The 17,660-nt window shown below is 44.0% G+C and overlaps 1 protein-coding gene across 1 annotated transcript in view; it reads left to right on the forward strand.

Moving 5' to 3' along the window:
• Positions 1-16,964, forward strand: part of tgfb2 (transforming growth factor, beta 2) — a 38,795-nt gene extending 21,831 nt beyond the window's left edge. The window contains exons 3-8 of the mRNA XM_028424795.1: positions 11,754-11,917; positions 13,423-13,555; positions 13,647-13,757; positions 13,870-14,008; positions 15,208-15,361; positions 15,437-16,964. Of these exons, the coding sequence (XP_028280596.1) occupies positions 11,754-11,917; positions 13,423-13,555; positions 13,647-13,757; positions 13,870-14,008; positions 15,208-15,361; positions 15,437-15,595 (860 nt within the window). The 3' untranslated portion in view covers positions 15,596-16,964. The remainder of the gene's footprint in view (positions 1-11,753; positions 11,918-13,422; positions 13,556-13,646; positions 13,758-13,869; positions 14,009-15,207; positions 15,362-15,436) is intronic.
• Positions 16,965-17,660: the final 696 nt, after the last annotated feature.

Genomic DNA, 17,660 nt, shown 5'->3' on the forward strand with positions numbered 1-17,660 from the left:
ACCTTGGGAGCTGAACTTGGACGTAATGTGAGCAGAACGGAGTCTTATCAGTGTTGAGCCTGGACACTGTGCAGACCACGGTTTGTGTTATTATTTCAGTCATATCCGAGCAGACTGGGACTGACAGCCCAGTGATGGATCTTTTTCAGCCTCCTGCTGATATTGCTGCAAACACACTCCATGGTGACTGCCCCTTGTTGTGTTTCAGTAGTGTGTGATGCTGTGACGATGTCCGCAGCTCCTGTTGTTTTTTGTCCCTAATTCCTAATCATGATCCTCTTTTCCTGTGATGATCAGAAAAGCAGCTGCAGGGAGAGCTGAACACTTTAAGACCTCGGGATATTTGCCTGAGTGACAGAGCTCGCCACAGGGTTGTTGTTGAGAGCCTGCTTTCTGTTCACTTACGCAAGACCTGGACGCTGCTGCCATTTGAACTGCTCAGCCACTGTGGCCAGCGTTGCGTAACAGCAGGGAGAGAAAGGGAGCGATTGAGCGAGAGAGTTAAAACAATAACAAGTTCTCCACCAGCGATGTATTGTTTACAGCAACGGCACCGGTCCCTGTGTAAGATGAGAGTCCAGAGCTCCAGGAGGAAGGGGGGGGGCTCTGATGCCTGGGCTCTGGCTGGGCCGGGCCGGGCCGCAGGGGCAGCTCACATGCTCTGAATGGGTCTGGACAGCAACAGGCTGCTGGATGATGTGTGTCATGAGTAATGAGGCAGTGTGAGTCTGCCCCGCTGCCACTCTGCATGCGTCTGCCCTGCTTTCTAATGGCCTTGTTGCTATACAGCAACAGTGGAAGCGAGCCAGGCCGTCACAGCCTTCATCAAGCAGGAGGAGGCCCCCTCCATCAAAACTCGGCCTCTCTTCTTCTTTTTTTTCCCCTGTGTTGCTGCGTAGAGTTTGGTACTATAAAGCTGCTTCACATCCTTGATGAATGAGTTTATTTTCTCTGTGCACATTAGCTGCTCGTTGTGACATCACAAACATTTTTGGAAGCCAGTCCTGGTCCAAAAATCTAAAATACACAAAGTTGGACATGGAGAGTCTTTAGTGCAGCTGTAAAATTCACACAAAATCCATCTTGGTTTGGACCAATCAGCAGCCCGTGTAAACACTCTTGTCTTTGCTTATTGTGTTTATTAGTGCAGGCCTTCAGCGGCAATAATTGTGCCCGCTGCTGGCTCTCCTCAGCAGTTTGTTGCTGGCTGATTTGTTGAACCTTTGATTGAAAACGACTGACTGATGGTTCACCCAATCGTGTGCCACAAGTGCCAGATTATGGTACAACTCCTTCTGTGATTGTGTGGACCCTTAGGACTGGTTTTTTGTTGTGTATCTTTTTGTGAAGAACGTCTCCCCCTCCCTCCATGCAGCTTCTCCCAGAGCTCCCTGTTCATTTAGCAGTGAAGGTCCATGGGTGATGTAAAAACATCATCTGGTGGAGCTGTCACTGGGTTTTATCTCACTTTATTGCCTCTGATTGGCTCCTTTTTTGCCCACTAAGAACTACTGAAGCAGTGCATTCTGGGTGTTTAAGTGCTGCTACCTTAGGTTAGCAACCGAAGTGTAAAGTTTACTCTGTGGGAGTAATTGACGACCAAATAATCCCTGTCACACAGCGCGTTAAAAACACTGTGTCATGTTGTGTATGTGTGTGTTTATCTGTTGCTGGGAATTCGGCCTGCTGCAGACTGACAGGCCGCGGTGGACGGGGCTTTATAGCTCAGAGTATTTTTAGTTCCCAGGGATTATGTGCGGAGTTGTTTTCAATTTGCTATTGGCAGGTGAGCAGCTGGGCGGAGGCGTCTGCAGGGACCCAGACAGGCAGGAGCTCACATTCCCTCACTGTAGATCTTTTTCTTACCCTCGCAGCCTCTCGGCTTCTTCTCTGACCTTCCTTTTATTCTCTCACTCCCGACACCTCCCTCCTCCTCCGGTCCACCGTCTTCTCGCTGTTTTCTTCATTTCCTCTTGGCTGCTGTGCGTCTGTATCCGTCTGCTTCTATCTCCTGCTCTCTTTATCATTCTTTCATTCCTCTTCCTTTGCTTTGTTGCCACCTCTCTCTCAATTTGTCCAGTTTCCTTTTCCATAAATCACCCCTGTGAGCCTGATTTGCTGTCGCTGCAAAGTCATCTTTAAATATATTTACTCTTCATTGTATCATTATTATCCTCATTGTTTCCATTGTTAAAAACTGTTTAAAAATTAAACAGACGCATTCAAAAAAATCAAGATTTATTTCTTAGTTATTCTGAAGAAGCTCAATGTGGGAGGATCAGGCCGTCGCCATCTTGGCAGCGCCGAATAAAAACCCGCACCTCCGTGGAAACGGCACAGCACACTCATGGCCACAAGTGGAGAGAACTAAAACTACAGGTATAAAGCCTCTAATCTCTGATTCAAATTCAAATGAATAAACTGGAATTAGTTCATATAACATTTTTCCAACTACTCACTGATCATGAGAAAAAAAGTGAAAGCTTCACAAGCTGTGGACATTTAACTATTCACAGTTTTACATCCTCTACAGACCTTTTTTCACTCTATTCTGTACCAATTCTAAAAAATCCAAATTTGCTGAATTTTTGCCACGTGACCGCTGGACCAATGTGAGTGAGTCATGACTTCTTAGTTGCAGCGAAGTGTGCAGAATTTTTTGTTTTTTACAGAATCTTTTTTTCTTCAGCAGATGTTTGAGACACAAAAGAAATATGAAGGAATATTATAAAGTCGAACAACTCCTGGTTTTACAGTTTCTTTCTTTCTAAGTGCAGGTTAAATTCATACCTATTTCTGCTGTGAAGGTGGAGGTCTAAGGGAATTGGCTCCTGTTTGGAGCCAGCCTCTAGTGACAGTGAGGGGAACTGCAGTTTTCTTTAAACATTTTCAAATTCTTTCTAATTTCTAAGATAACTTTTTAAAATGTTCTATAGTTCTGCCTTGACTTAAATGATTAATTTTTCCTGGTTTTAAGGACTTTTTCAGTGTAAATTTAGAAACTGTCTTCTACAGTCTTCTTCCCCCGAGCATGTCTTACAGAAGTGAGAAATACTCAAAAGTAGGTCAAATAGTTTTCCCTCGAGTCAGTCCCTGCATTTCAGCCTCGGAGGCCAATTTTTAGTCCGTATTTCCATTCTCAAATGGTAAAAGTGATTCTGAGTAGTAAACAGTTGCACCCATTAATAAATCTTAGTTGGGGGGGGGGGGGGGGGGGGTTGCTCAGTGTAGGAAAGAAGACTATCCTCTAAAAATATGTAAAGATGGATGTTAAATGTATGGTGAAGGTTTCTGTGGTAACTGATGTGTTCAAAGGTCGCACAACAAAGAGATGATAATGATGATGATGATGATGATGTCAGCACCAGAGCCCACTACCAGTGCTGAGGAGACACACATGGATTTCTTCATGCCAGCAGTACATCTGGAAAAGCACTCACAGCTGAATTCCTAACAGTTTGGGATCACAGCATAATTATGTCACAGCAAATGTTTTCATTTATACATCCCACACTTAGAAGCTGAATAATATGGATGCCACCTGTTTGGGTCATGTCAGAGGGCCGAGGTTTGGAAAATGAAATTGGAAATGTTAAAAAGCTTTCATGAAAGAGCTCTGGAGGCCGTCTGATTTCTCATGAACCGACTCCAAGTCAAATAGTTTTAGCTCAAATTGTTTCTTCCCGTCTTCGGGATCGTGTGTTTGCCCACTGCAGGTGTCCTGGTCAGGGCCGAGCCAGGACTATAATGGCCCTTTTATGTTGCAAGCTCCAACTCCCTGACAGTGTGTAAAGTAGCCTTGTAAAAGTGAGGCCAGGCCGGCCGCAGCTGAATCATTACACGTCTTCCTCACAGACTGTCGACTCTGTGTGGAAATACAGTTTGATCAGCTGCAACCTGTAGCGCCGCTCAGGAAGTGGGTCTGTGGTCAGCCGAGGTCGGCCGAGGGACTTCACTTTCAGAGGACTTCAGGCGCATAAAAAAAGATTTACTGCGCAACAGGAAATTTAATGAAAAAACATTGTCTTTTATAATAGCTGCCGTGGTTATAAGTCCATTTTTTTCCCTGAAATTGCTTCTGAACAGGAGTATGGATCCAGCGCATATTAAAAATATTCATTATAAAATATCTACTTTCATCCAATTTATTCAGTCAGTTAGACAAAAATAAATAAATCAAGGAAGAAACAATAATTGATTTTTAAAGAGTTGCCAGAGTTGACTAAAAGTAAGGATAATTAAATTTAAGTAAATTAAAGTTTTCTGCTTTCCAAACATCAGATATTAACCTATTAAGCCAAAAAATATCGATGCATGCAGTAATTGACTACAGCATGTGACAAGAAGCTGAAATATTCTAACACTGAACCCAACAAAGCTCGTCTCCACTCACAAGTAAATAAAAGTGTGTCAAATTATACTAACAGTACTAGTTGATAATAAAGAATCCCAAATAACGAAATAATCAGGTTGAAAGATGTAAATGTGCTTTTTAAAAAGCACCCGACCTGAACGTGACCTCATGAAAAGGAAGGAAGGAGACGGGTTCTAAAGGACTCGACCGTCAGTTTATGAGACTCTACACACACTACAAACATTTAACTCAGTGGTGCATGAAGCTGTGCTGTGCTGCCATGGCAACCACTGAAGAAGAATTCAGATCCTGTCAGCTGCTGTTTATGCAGTGATCTGAGTAGTCTACCTTTGTTTGTATCTCTAGAGTTTTTGTTGTCAATAAGCTTCTGAAATTATTTTTAAAGTACATTTATAATATTAGGTCACCAGTGTTGGAGCAGAGCAGCTACTTCCTCCTGCCCTATATTCCAGAAGAGCCTTAGCTGGAGCACCTGGGGATCTTTAATGAGATATTATTAGAATTATTACTTTCATATTTGTATTAGCCATAAATGACGCTTATGCAAAAACATTGAGGCTAATCACAGGTTGGACTCTCAGCAGAGTGCTCTCCCCCCGTGCAGCTACACATTTCATTTCATATGGAAAAGATGTTAGATCAGCCAGCAGCAGTGGTACAGACTCTGCAGCGCGGGGCGGAAGCGGTCTGCGAAGCCAGTGGTTTCTGCTGACAAAGCTAGTGGAGAGTGTGCAGGCCAGGGGAGGAGAGGGGAGCCAAACACAGCACAGTCCTCACTGCTCTCCCTTCAGGAAGTCAGCCTGCCTTTGATGAGTCCTCACACTGCTCCGCTCCTTCGGTCAGGAAGACTTTTATTATTTTAAATAGTTTGGGAAAAGAGAACAGCCAGCTCACGACTTTATCCGCTTCTCTGTCGTGATTCAAGGGAAGGATCCCCAGATGCTGTAGAGCACATGAGACCTTGAAAGCTAACCAGAGGATTTCGTCAAATGGAGCTCTGTCTCAGATGTTCCATGTTAGACTGGTTTCTATAGTGTAGAGGGTGAAGAAGGAGCTGAGAGAGGGAAACTAATGACAAAAGCAGACATCCTGACGGAGCGCTCAGACCGAGCGAACTGACAGCGTCAAAGACTGGTCTGTGTTGTCTAGTCTTGCTGGAGTCAGAAGCATGACATCAACCTAAAACCAACATACAGTATCACTCACATCTTTGCCTGTGCCTCAGTTTAAAACTGATGTAGATGATTGTGTATTTATTCAGGGGAAAAAAAGATCAAATATCTCAGATCTGAGTCGTGAACGTGATCAACCTTTGCTTTCAGTGCAGCAATAACAGCAACTAAACATTTCCAGTAGCTTCGACGTCAGCCAGGACTCTGACTTTGTTCTTCTTTATCCATGCTTTTGTAGAACCACGTGTGTGTTTGTGTCATTGTCTTGCTGCACTAGAATTCATTGTTTCATCATTGATGGTCCAGACACAGCAAAACAGGCCCAAACATGACACTACCACCACCGTGCTCACAGATGGAATAAGCTTCTTTTGCTGGAAGGCTGCTTTTCTTTCTCCAGTTTAAGACACATGCTTCTTTATTCTGTATGTTTTAACGGTGTTAAGCTTGTTTTTGTCCCCACCATCAGAAGATTGCCTTGAAAACATGTTCATGCGTTGTTGCCTTTCTGTGTAACATTCGCTGAATAACTCAGAACCCTCCACTATTATAGAAAGGTATCCAGGTACCTTAAAACACTTTTTAAGTAGGATTTCTCCCTCACTCTAACCACTAACCACTGACACCCTCTATTTTTTTAAAGGTGTGCATTTGTAGTTAAACAAGTAAACAGGTGGAGGTGAAGTTATTTAAATGGTCTTTTATTAAACTAAATAGAAGGCATGTGCACTAGAATGGAATTACACGAAAATATGTCTTAGCTTATTCATACAAAACAGTAAACAAGATAAAAGGCTGCACTTGAGCACAAATAAAAGGTTTAATAAATGTCTAAACACTTTGATAAGTCTGTGTGTCGTGAGGCAGGCTGTGGGCATTCAGTCAAAAGAGAGGCTGGTAAATGGATGATAACAAAAGGCAAGAAATACCGTGTATTTAAACTCATAAAACTAGATGACAGACTGATCTCATGCTTGTCGGTTTCCGTCTCAGTGAAGAAGTGTCCGGTGATGCTTTAACGTTTATTAATGGATTCAGAATCGTCGTCAGCTGACTTGCGATGCATCTAAGGAACAATCTTAATTTCAATCAGGAGAGACTAGATGTTCGGATGGGAAAGAATTTATTGAAATACAGTGAATGAATGAATTAAATGTGCTTTGGCGTTCTAGACCCCGATGCGATGACCAACATCCGAAGGGGGAAAGGACAGGAGATGAGGCCGCTTAGGCAGGAATCCCCCCGGGTCTAGACCTGGTGGCGGTGGTGAAGGAGCAGAAGAGCAGGGGATGAGAGGCCTTGTCCTGATGAGGAACTGGTGGAGCTTGGGGTGGAGGAGGGTTGCCGAGATCCATTCGAAAGACAGCTGGAGAGGAGACGGGGAGATTTTTAAATGAATTGCTGAGCGGTGATTGGGCAGGAGAGGAGCGAGGGAGTTGCTCTCTATTACCCAGCTGATTAGGTGAGAGGCAGAAAAGAGAAAAGGGGCGAGGGAGCAGGCGGGACAGGAGTGAGGAGGACGAGAGGGAAGCGGTTGGAGGGAAGTGATGAAAGAGTGGAAATAGTCTTCCTGATTGAACTTGCGCTAAGAGCTTCATTTAGTAATCAGACCCTAGCATCATTTCTGGTTGGATTATTGAAGCGTTTAAGAGAACTTCTTAATGGAAATTAAAATGTACCTGCTTACAATCTGATGTAGTCGAGGCTTAATGAAATTTCACTTTAAAAGCTTTTTTTGTTGCTAAAACCTGAGTGTGCAGAGGTAGAAGCTGCTTACGTTTGCCTCCCTTCCTTGTAGAACAGTACAGTATTCATTTGTGTGTGTGTGTGTATGGGATGTGACATCACTCGCCTTTCATTACTGCAGTGGACCACAGTGGCACCAGTTGTGGTGGATCATTTTCATGTCAGCATTTGATAAATCAGCGGCGCTGTGGGCCGACTCGGGCCGTCAGCACAGATTTGCTTACAGGGTGCCCCACACTCCCAGGCAGACCCGGGACTTTCCCTGCAGATCTCACTTTACCACCAACCAGTACTTTAGCACCAAGCAGCCTCAGCTCAGCGCGCCGTCTGTAAGGGCGATAGATGATGAGCAAATCAAACCCAGTTATCAGACGTGTGTGCATCAGTTAAAACACTAGGACTAGGACTAGGACTGAGCCACTTCCTCTCTTTACTTGCACCTAAACTAACAAGAGTAACAGGCTAAGATGTCAACATATGAAGTAAAACAAGGTATCAGTAGAAAAACAATTCAAGACTCTACTGTGTGTGCATTTATTTTTATCGACACCATCAGGATTATTGTTATTTTAGCATTTAAAACAATTATGTTCATTTTCGAAGCCCAAGGAAATAAAAAGATGATTCCTCTCTCTATAGTCTGTACTACAAGAAAACTTTTTCTGCTGAGTGTCACACTAAGCGGAAGGTGGATCTTAACGGCCTTTTTTTCCCTTTCCTGTCTCAGTTAGGTGATGAAAAGTGAAAAATGACTTGAATCAAACCTGAATCCATGACCAACATGAACCTTAACCCTCCACTGGCTGCCCATTATGAAGTAACTGCTGTCAGAACCATGCAGAGTAGCCATGTGACGGCTAACTGGCTAAGAATAGCATGCTTTAAGGACCATAAATAAAAATATATTAAAAGTATTATATAATACAAAATCAAAATGCTAAATTGAATTAAATAAAACAACCAAACAGTCTTGGTTCAAGTTTCTATACAAAAATTACAAAAGGTCAGAAAATAATAACTCTTGGTCCGCCTCCCACCTGGCTAAGCTTAGCATGCTTTATAGCATATTTTTGTTAGTATCATAGCTGGCTAGCTCACAGGCTAGCATGATCTGAACTGGTGTAACGACTGATGACTGGTGTCATTCCATCACTGACTCTGGAGGTTGTCGTAGAACATGGTGCTTATAACAACAAAAAGCATGTGGACCTGCAGTTCAGGCCAGAATGCAGAGAGATAAACAGATGTGTTGGGTTAACAGGAACCTTTGATTGTCTGCTCTCTGGGTTTTCCATAATAATGACATTCAGTGAAAAAATAAAATAAAAACAGTATTTGGTATAGACACATTGAGTCCAGCCCAGCAGCACTGAGCCCTGCTTCCACCAGGACCGGCAGATGTGTAAGGTTACGTTGGCCGTTCACAGCATGCCACCGGGGCTGAACCTCAGCTCAATGCGTCCCGTGTTGTGTTAAAGCACAGTGGACTCATTCATGAGGCCCCGCAGCAGTTTGGGTAAACAGTCCGCCTTTTCCAGGAGCTGGAAGTGTGACTTTCTGTGTTGACATATGGAAAGAAAACCAGAAAGAGCATTGTTAGTTTTGGCTCATCTGCCTCAGCTGCTCACGCTGTACGATGTTTCATGTTGGCCGGAAGGGGGGGGGGGGGTGCTTGTTTGATGATCGCTGTATGATTCAGTGGGTTCCCACAGAATGAGACGTGACCTTTTTGACCAGGTCTGCTGTGTGGATCCAGAAACTATCCGTCACTTTTTCACACTTAATTAAGGGAAGGACCAATTAACCTGAGGACAGCATGGCCAGGGTCCAGAACAATGAGACTCAGGGCTGTGTTAAAGTCATTTTAAGGCCGACTCTGAATGTTCTCAGCTCACATTTAAACCTTTAAAACATCTGTACGATGTAAGCTGTGCAAAGAGACTCGTCCAGGAACAAGTCAACGAGTGTAGACTACAGAAGTAGAAACATATTTTTTTAATGAATTTGCCACCAGATCGGACAGTAACTTTTACATTTGTTTTCATCCATTATTGATCAGATTTCCTTCATTTAATGATTTATATTTCAGCTCATCAGTGTAGTGAAGGAGGAAATGTGCAACAGAGGCATGTTTTGTTGGAGTGGATGGTGTTTGGTGGTGAGGAAGAATACTTGAGACTTCTAGCCCTGCTAGCAGGAGCGCTGGAGGGAGATTGGACAGCTGAAAGAAATTCCAGAAGGTGGTTGAAATATATCAGTCTGGGAAAGGTTAGAAAGCTATTTTTAAGGATCTGAGGCTCCACATGCAGAGACATTATCTAGAATTGGAGAACATTTTGGAACAATAGTGAACCTTCCCAGAAGTGGGAGCTCGGCGACCACTCATCCAGGAGGAAGTGACTAAAGTTCCAAAGAAAACATCCAAGGAATTATAGGCCTCCCTCACCTCAGTGAAGGTCAGCGTTCATGACTCTAATATCCAAAAAACAGCAGCAGAGGAACAGAGTCTGACCTTTGACGGAAAGTTCTATAAACTGATGAGAGGAGGACCCAGTCCTCTTACATCTGGAATTCCAGAAACAGAACATTGTGTGGTGGCAGTGTGAATTTGTTGAGGTGCTTTGCTGCTTCAGGGGGAGGCCAGCCATAATGGAGGGAAGCATGGCTCGAGTTCTCAGGCTCCTGTAGGAGAAGCTTAAGACCCAGTTCACACTGGGGAAATCAGTTGGGCCGTATCTGGATATATCTGGACAGTTTTTTTTTGAGTCTGAACAACGCAAATCTGATTTCAACCCACCTCTCAAAGGTGGATCTAGCCTGATTGGCTTACATCTGGCTCAGGTCTGAACGCAAATGTGGCTAGTGAATCCTGCTAGTGACATGATACTTCCGGTTCACAGGGACAGTGTCCGGGTCGCGTACAAAAGCAGTATGTAAACAACCGTCGAACTATGACAGCTTTGCCCCGAGTTTTTTTTTGACAGGACTACAGAGGAATAAACTGCTTTTTGAACAAAAAACAAGACGACACAGGACAAAAAAAAAAAACACACAACGCATGCTCACACGTGGTCCTACCATGGCCTGAATGGACTCTGTATATGACGAGGCGCCACCTAGCGGTTTGGAGGACAACAAACAAGCCGTGTTAAGCTGGATTGAGCGCAGACACGTGTGTGATCTGGATTTAATCCTACTCTAGCTGGATTGACTTTCTCCAGTGAACGGGGCATTAGAGTCCAACCAGACTGAACCTGAGCTCGGTGCTGTCTGAAAATCTGTGGCAGCAAAAATGGACAAAAGTCCACCATGGGACAGAGTCAGAGTGTTTAGCTGCGGTTATAATAAAAGTAGCCGAGGTCCAGGTCAGAAAATGTTTTTACTTCAAAACCTAAAATTATTACTATTAAAACGTGTGTTTTCTGGTGAGTCAGGTGGAGTTGCTGTATGCTGAATCAGTGTGTAGCCTGTATGTGGAATTCTCTAGAGAAGCAGAGGGAGAGACTTTGTGGAGACAGCCATGTTGAAAGACAGCAGCAGAGATATTTGACGTGTGGCTGTGAGAATGCAGAGTGGAGCGCTGAATACGATCTTTCTGCTCTCACGCTGCAGACAGTCCACGTCCGCTCAGGGTTGGCTTCACTGAGCAAACTTTAAGGAGCTGCTCGGCCGATACGAGCCCACATTTAACACATAGATATGAACACACTGCATCTTCACTCAGCCACCGTGACTCTCGTGTCAGGGAGAGTCTCACACTCATCTGGATTCACAACCAGTCACTGACTTCCTTAAGAACAATGACCTGTTATCATTTTAATTACTATCAGCATTACCAAGGTTGATATTTAACCCATCCATTTCTGAGCCTGCTTCGTCCTCTCCTACAGGGTCACAGGGGGCTGGAGCTTATCCTAGCTGTCAGTGGGTGAGAGGCAGGGCTCACCCTTATGGCCAGTTAACCTAACATGCGCATCTTGGATGTTAAAGGAAGAACGAGTGCCGAGGTGCCTGGGCATTAATATTAATAGCTATTTAAAAACACTCCCTCACTTCCTGTAAAAGAGCTCTTTATTCACCATGTTGTTGGACTGTCCAACACTCCTCCACACACACACACAAGGTTCCCAGTAATGCATTGTGTGTGTGTGTGTGTATTCTGCAACACATCTGGCTGTCAGTGCTGCACGTGTCACCGCAGTCCTGTCAAACACTTCTACACACATGGTCCTCAGCAGCACATGAGGGGATTGTGCTGCTGCTGCTACTGTGTGCTGTTGAGGTGTGTGTGATCTGATCCCAGTGGGGATATCACATATTTAAATCCATCTTTAAAGCCGATATAACTGCTGGCGTTTTACTGTGCATGTGTTTCTGTGTACATCGCTGTATATGACTTATCAACTACCGACCCCTGATCCCCTCCCCTCACCACTTTCTCTCTCCTTTTTTTTTTGCAGATGTCATTTCTCCGACACACTTCAACCCTTACTTCAGGCGGCTGACCTTTGACGTGTCCTCCATGGAAAAGAACGCGTCCAACCTGGTGAAAGCTGAGCTCAGAATCTTCCGTCTACAAAACCCTGGGGCCCGAGTATCTGAGCAGCGCATTGAGCTTTATCAGGTAAACTGACCTCCACTCAGAGGTACAATAACGAGGGCTGAGCCTCATGCTTAATGTTGTTGGTGGATTCAGGAAGCCAGTGACTCCCTCTTAATGCATTTCAATCAGGAGAGACTAGGTGTTCGGATGGGAAAGAATTTATTGAAATACAGTGAATGAATGAATTAAATGTGCTTTGGCGTTCTAGACCCCGATGCGATGACCGACATCCGAAGGGGGAAAGGACAGGAGATGAGGCCGCTTAGGCAGGAATCCCCCCGGGTCTAGACCTGGTGGCGGTGGTGAAGGAGCAGAAGAGCAGGGGATGAGAGGCCTTGTCCTGATGAGGAACTGGTGGAGCTTGGGGTGGAGGAGGGTTGCCGAGATCCATTCGAAAGACAGCTGGAGAGGAGACGGGGAGATTTTTAAATGAATTGCTGAGCGGTGATTGGGCAGGAGAGGAGCGAGGGAGTTGCTCTCTATTACCCAGCTGATTAGGTGAGAGGCAGAAAAGAGAAAAGGGGCGAGGGAGCAGGTGGGACAGGAGTGAGGAGGACGAGAGGGAAGCGGTTGGAGGGAAGTGATGAAAGAGTGGAAATAGTCTTCCTGATTGAACTTGCGCTAAGAGCTTCATTAAGTCAGTTTGAGCTCCTTGTTAACTACAGTATTATAAAATCCTCTGTGGAATCAGCACAAGCATGCCTGTGTGCAGTGCAAACACATACAGTTAAAAATACTATCTTATAGATTACATCAGGGGTCTCAAACTCAGTTTACCTGGGGGGCCGCTGGGGGAGTCCAATTTTCTCAATCTTGATTAATTACAGGTCAGAACATGAACAGTTCTTCAGAACATAGAACCTCAGAACCTCTTAGTTAATCACGTTCCAACCACGTGACCAAGTTGGCTAACTTGTCAACAAACACCACCAGAAGCTGTCACGTGCCTGAGCTATGGTGGCCCATAAGTGATAAAACCATATAAAACGCACAGGGCAAGCTTCACCAAATGTGTGTGTGAGAAAAATGTGCGGGCCGCACTAACACTAAACTGTGATGTCAATTATCAGCCCGCGGGCCGCAAGCTTGGCACCCCTGGATTACATGCATCTGTCATGTGACTGCTGTCCACAAGGACCTCTCATTCTTGGTAATGCAAGCGTACTCTAACGAGTTACTTTCCTCAGTGAGTACTTTCAGAAGTAACGCTAGCCAGCTCACTCATATGTCTGTGAGACTTTGTTACTGTTGGATCCTCGCTGTCTGTGTCTGGGCTTCAGGTTTCCCACACAAATCTGGCCTAACAGCACATCTGAGTGGAAGCAGAAGGAATGATGTTTTACACATTAGGCAGAAATGAACCAACATAAACACATGAAGAACAGCAGAATAAAGAGGCCTGTCCAGTGTCTGCTTACAGTGTCGCTGCTCCGACCAGACCTGGCCGATCAATCACAGATAGAAGAGCCCAGCTGCCTTCTCTACTTCCACAGACGCTGTTGTTATTGGTATTTCTGTGTACACAGATTTTAGGAAACAAAGACCTGGCGTCCCCGACGCAGCGCTACATCGACAGCAAGGTGGTACGAACGCAGACGGAGGGCGAGTGGCTGTCCTTCGATGTGACGGAGGCGGTGAGCGAGTGGCTGAATCACAGAAGTGAGTGCACAGCACAGCCGTCACTGAAGCAAATCCCTACTTTTTTTTTATTGTTGCACCATTGTGTCACTGCCTTTGTGTGTCTCCACAGACAGAAACAGTGGATTCAAAATCAGCCTGCACTGCCCGTGCTGCACATTTGTCCCATCTAATAACTACATTATTCCCAACAAGAGCGAGGAGCTGGAGGCTCGCTTTGCAGGTTATTAGAAGATTGTCTCATTTTTCCAGTCAGTGTGTTAGCGTGGTGTTAGCTTGTCTTTTGTACACAGATGTGCAGTGTCACACTGAAACTGTCTCCTTCTTGTTGGCAGGTATTGATGACAGCTTCAGGCACAGTGCTCGGGCTCCACACCTGCTCCTCATGCTGCTGCCTTCATACCGGCTGGAATCCCAGTCCCAGCACAAGACCCACCGATCCAAGAGAGCCCTGGATGCTGCCTACTGCTCCAGGTATTACTCCTCTAACACACACATGCAAGGGGGTCTAAAATAATCCAGTCTGAAATCCTTCTGTCCTAGCTGCCGACACATGTTTACATGACTAACAAATTAAACCAGTGTAAAGGGCGATGACGGATTGTTAGAGGATGATAGAGAGCTTGTTTTGCTGTTTATGCTCATGACATGCTAGTAGGACCTTTGACGCCATTGACTGTGCTAAGCTAAGCTAACAGTAGTGAAGCCACAAGTCCTATAAGTCCTATAAGTAGACAAAGAGAACCCAATCAAACAAATAAGAGATAAAAAGTCTGCAGAGGGGAAGCCATGTTCTCCTCCAGCAGTGACACAAGTGAGAAGAAATAGAATAAAAATACTTTATTCATCCCGAGCTGGGAAATTTTGCAGCAGCAATATACAGGCACTCAGCATAAACATATACCTCTAACAATAAAAATAAACAGTATAGACATTATTTACAGAAAATAGAAATATAAAATATGAGTGCAAAACAAAGTGTGAGGTAACTGCTGGATGTCCTGATCCAATCACATGATCGGAAATCGTGCCCGATAACGTGGTTTCAGACTCAGATCAGATCAGAATCGGACGTTCAACTCGATCAGGACTCGGATATATCTGTATTAGGGCTGTCAACGTGTCTGCGGATTAATCCAGCATAGTGCTGTGCAGGAGTGTGATTGTTGGTTTGGGTGTGAGAGGTCCAGGATTCGAGACTAGGATGAGGCGGGTGCTTTGTGAAAGTTACCAGTTTGAACGGAATGACTCTGACTCAGACTCGGGAGCAAAAAAACCTGATCAGGACATCCCAAGTAACTGCCATGAAGTTCTCAGCATAAAACCATAGCACACATCCTGCCTGTGTCAGCACAGAGATGTTTCTCTGCTGTCAGAGGAAATAAGTCGGACTCAAAATTTTGTTGCAAGACCAGCGTGCAAGACCAGTACAACTTGCACTGCAGACTACTTTTGACTGAAAGGGAACCACCTGGATCTGTATTCAAACAACCTCTGAAATCCAGTGGCTAGTAGGAGTCTCTGTGTGTCGAGGCTGCATGCATGGTGCTCCAGTTGCTTGTCTTGCAGATCAAGCTAACCGGTTCATTGCACATATTTGACCATATCCTGCTGCCTTTTTATTAGCTGAGACTGTGTGGATGTAATGTTGCTTTCCTTTCGTCTCTTCACAGAAATGTTCAGGACAACTGTTGCTTGCGATCCCTGTACATCGACTTTAAGAAGGACCTGGGTTGGAGGTGGATACATGAACCCAAAGGCTACGAGGCCAACTTCTGTGCCGGGGCCTGTCCCTATCTGTGGAGTGCCGACACCCAGCACTCTAAGGTACCGTGTGGGAATGTGTCAGAAGTCATAAGCAGTCAGCCACTTACATGAAATCCTATTTTCTGAATGTTCCAGGTGTTAGGCCTGTACAACACCATCAACCCTGAAGCATCAGCGTCCCCCTGCTGCGTCTCCCAGGACCTGGAGCCCCTCACCATCCTCTACTACATCGGCAAGACCCCCAAAATAGAGCAGCTCTCAAATATGAAGGTCAAGTCTTGCAAGTGCAGCTAGAAGCTCTTCCAACACAGCACATACATGGACTTAACCAACATGCAGTCAGAGTTCATCTGTACTTTCCAGTGCACTATTATACTCGCAGCAGTATTTCCACACAGCCACAGGCAGGAGGCGTGTGTGGAGGAAGAAGAGAGCAGTTCCGTGCATACTCAGCATACAGGACCAGTGCAGAAACTAAAGAGTTGTATCCTCTATCAGGACACAAGCAGCTTGTGTTCATAGACTTTCCTTTGCTTAACGCATGAGTCCAGGTTGCATTAGGAGCTGCTGATTACGCAGCTTTGTACACCCGTTAAACCCCCTGATCCTGGAGGAGATCCAAAGTAGTTATTTGGTGAATGACAGCATCTTTTATGTAAATATAACAAAGTAAAGTAAAGTAAAGGAAGAACAGCCGGACATTTGATACAGACAGAAAACACGATTTACCACATGACCCGGGCAGCTTTACACATTGTGAAATCAATGTGAAATCATTCCATATTTGGCTCAAATGTTTCTGCCAACCAGACACCTTTAAAAATCTCTCTATGACAGGACAAATTATATTCAACATAATGTGGCATCACACATTCATTACTTGTATCCAGTCAGTTCTTTTAAAGTAGAAACAGTTCTGTCATCGTACGTTTATCATCATGAGCTACAGAACAGAAATTAAACCGCTGTACTAAAGAAAAAAGACAATTCTAAATATTATTGATGACTCAAATATATCAAAATGTCAAAAAATCAGTTTTCTGATAACTAAAACAAAGTCTTTCTGAAGTGTAAGGACTGAAAAGTCTAAATTCTTACTTTAAACTCTACTTTAAACTTTAAACTCTGGGCGTAGAGCCAAATCCTCTACCAATCAGTGTCACAATTAATAAACGAATGTTTTGATCTTTAGAATTAAAGTTGCTTTTATAGTCGCCCCTCCTGCTTTTACATCTGATTTATAACAAAACACTCTAAAGCCACAGCACAACATGGATCAGTGCACAGGACGTCAGACAATCAAACATTTAGCTTTTGTAATGCTATGTTCTTCTGAAGACACACACACACAGCGAGACATGAGAGTAAGGCAAACACTGGAAGTATACTGTAAGTGTATATATGTGAAATAAGACAGACGCTACTAAACGCTTCTCTCTCCCGCATAGTTTCAGTCGCCACATCCTAATATCTGTGTTTGTCATTCTCCATCGTTAGGTTGCTTAACATGTACGTGGTTATTGTAAATCAAAGGTAAAAAGAAGACAGGGATTCCATATAGAATAAAAATCACTATCCAGTAAAGTGATTAAATAACAAAGTATAATTTGAGTTTAACGATTGATCCAAACCCAAGCTAATGAAGGATAATTCACACGTCAAATGAGCAATAACTATTTTTACTTTCTTCACATTAATTTAGCATTTTGATCTTCAGGTTCCTATTTATTTGATTTTATTTGATTTGATTTTTTACATGTGGTCCCAGTATGCTGCTGTAGCTGAGTGCTCCTGCGCAGTGAGGCATTATATTTAATATTTATGTTGCCTCAGCCACGAAGCCTGTGCTGCTGCTGCAATCACCCTTACATGAAACTAGCCATGATTCATTCAACAAAGAGTATGTAATGTGATTTTAAAAACATTTATTTTATGTTTATGACTTTAACTAGGAGATAAAGTTAGTCCCAATACGGCGGATTATCCCTTACAAATAATAAAGCGCATGGTGTGTTAGTCCGCAGCAGCTGAACGGTCTGTGCTCAGAGGGGGGAGTTTTTTTTTGGTAAGTGTTTATGGTGCTGTTGTTTGGGAAACGCTGTTAGTGAGGAGTGTGATGAAGGGCGAACAGAAGGTGAACAGATGGTGAAGAGTAGATTTAACCAGAGCCCGGCTGATATTTGGATTTCTGGGGCAATTTGTTTAGTTAGTAAAGCATCCTGATATCAATGGATTGATACTTACTCTATATATTTGTTATTGAGAAACTATAACTCGCTAGCTACCTCGCTACATGACTCAGATGGAGTTGAATGTTTTTTTTCTGTAAACAAAAGGTTTTCCAATCGGCTAACATCTA

Source organism: Parambassis ranga, chromosome 16 (assembly GCF_900634625.1).
Source record: "Parambassis ranga chromosome 16, fParRan2.1, whole genome shotgun sequence".
In the NCBI taxonomy this organism is placed as follows: domain Eukaryota; kingdom Metazoa; phylum Chordata; class Actinopteri; family Ambassidae; genus Parambassis; species Parambassis ranga.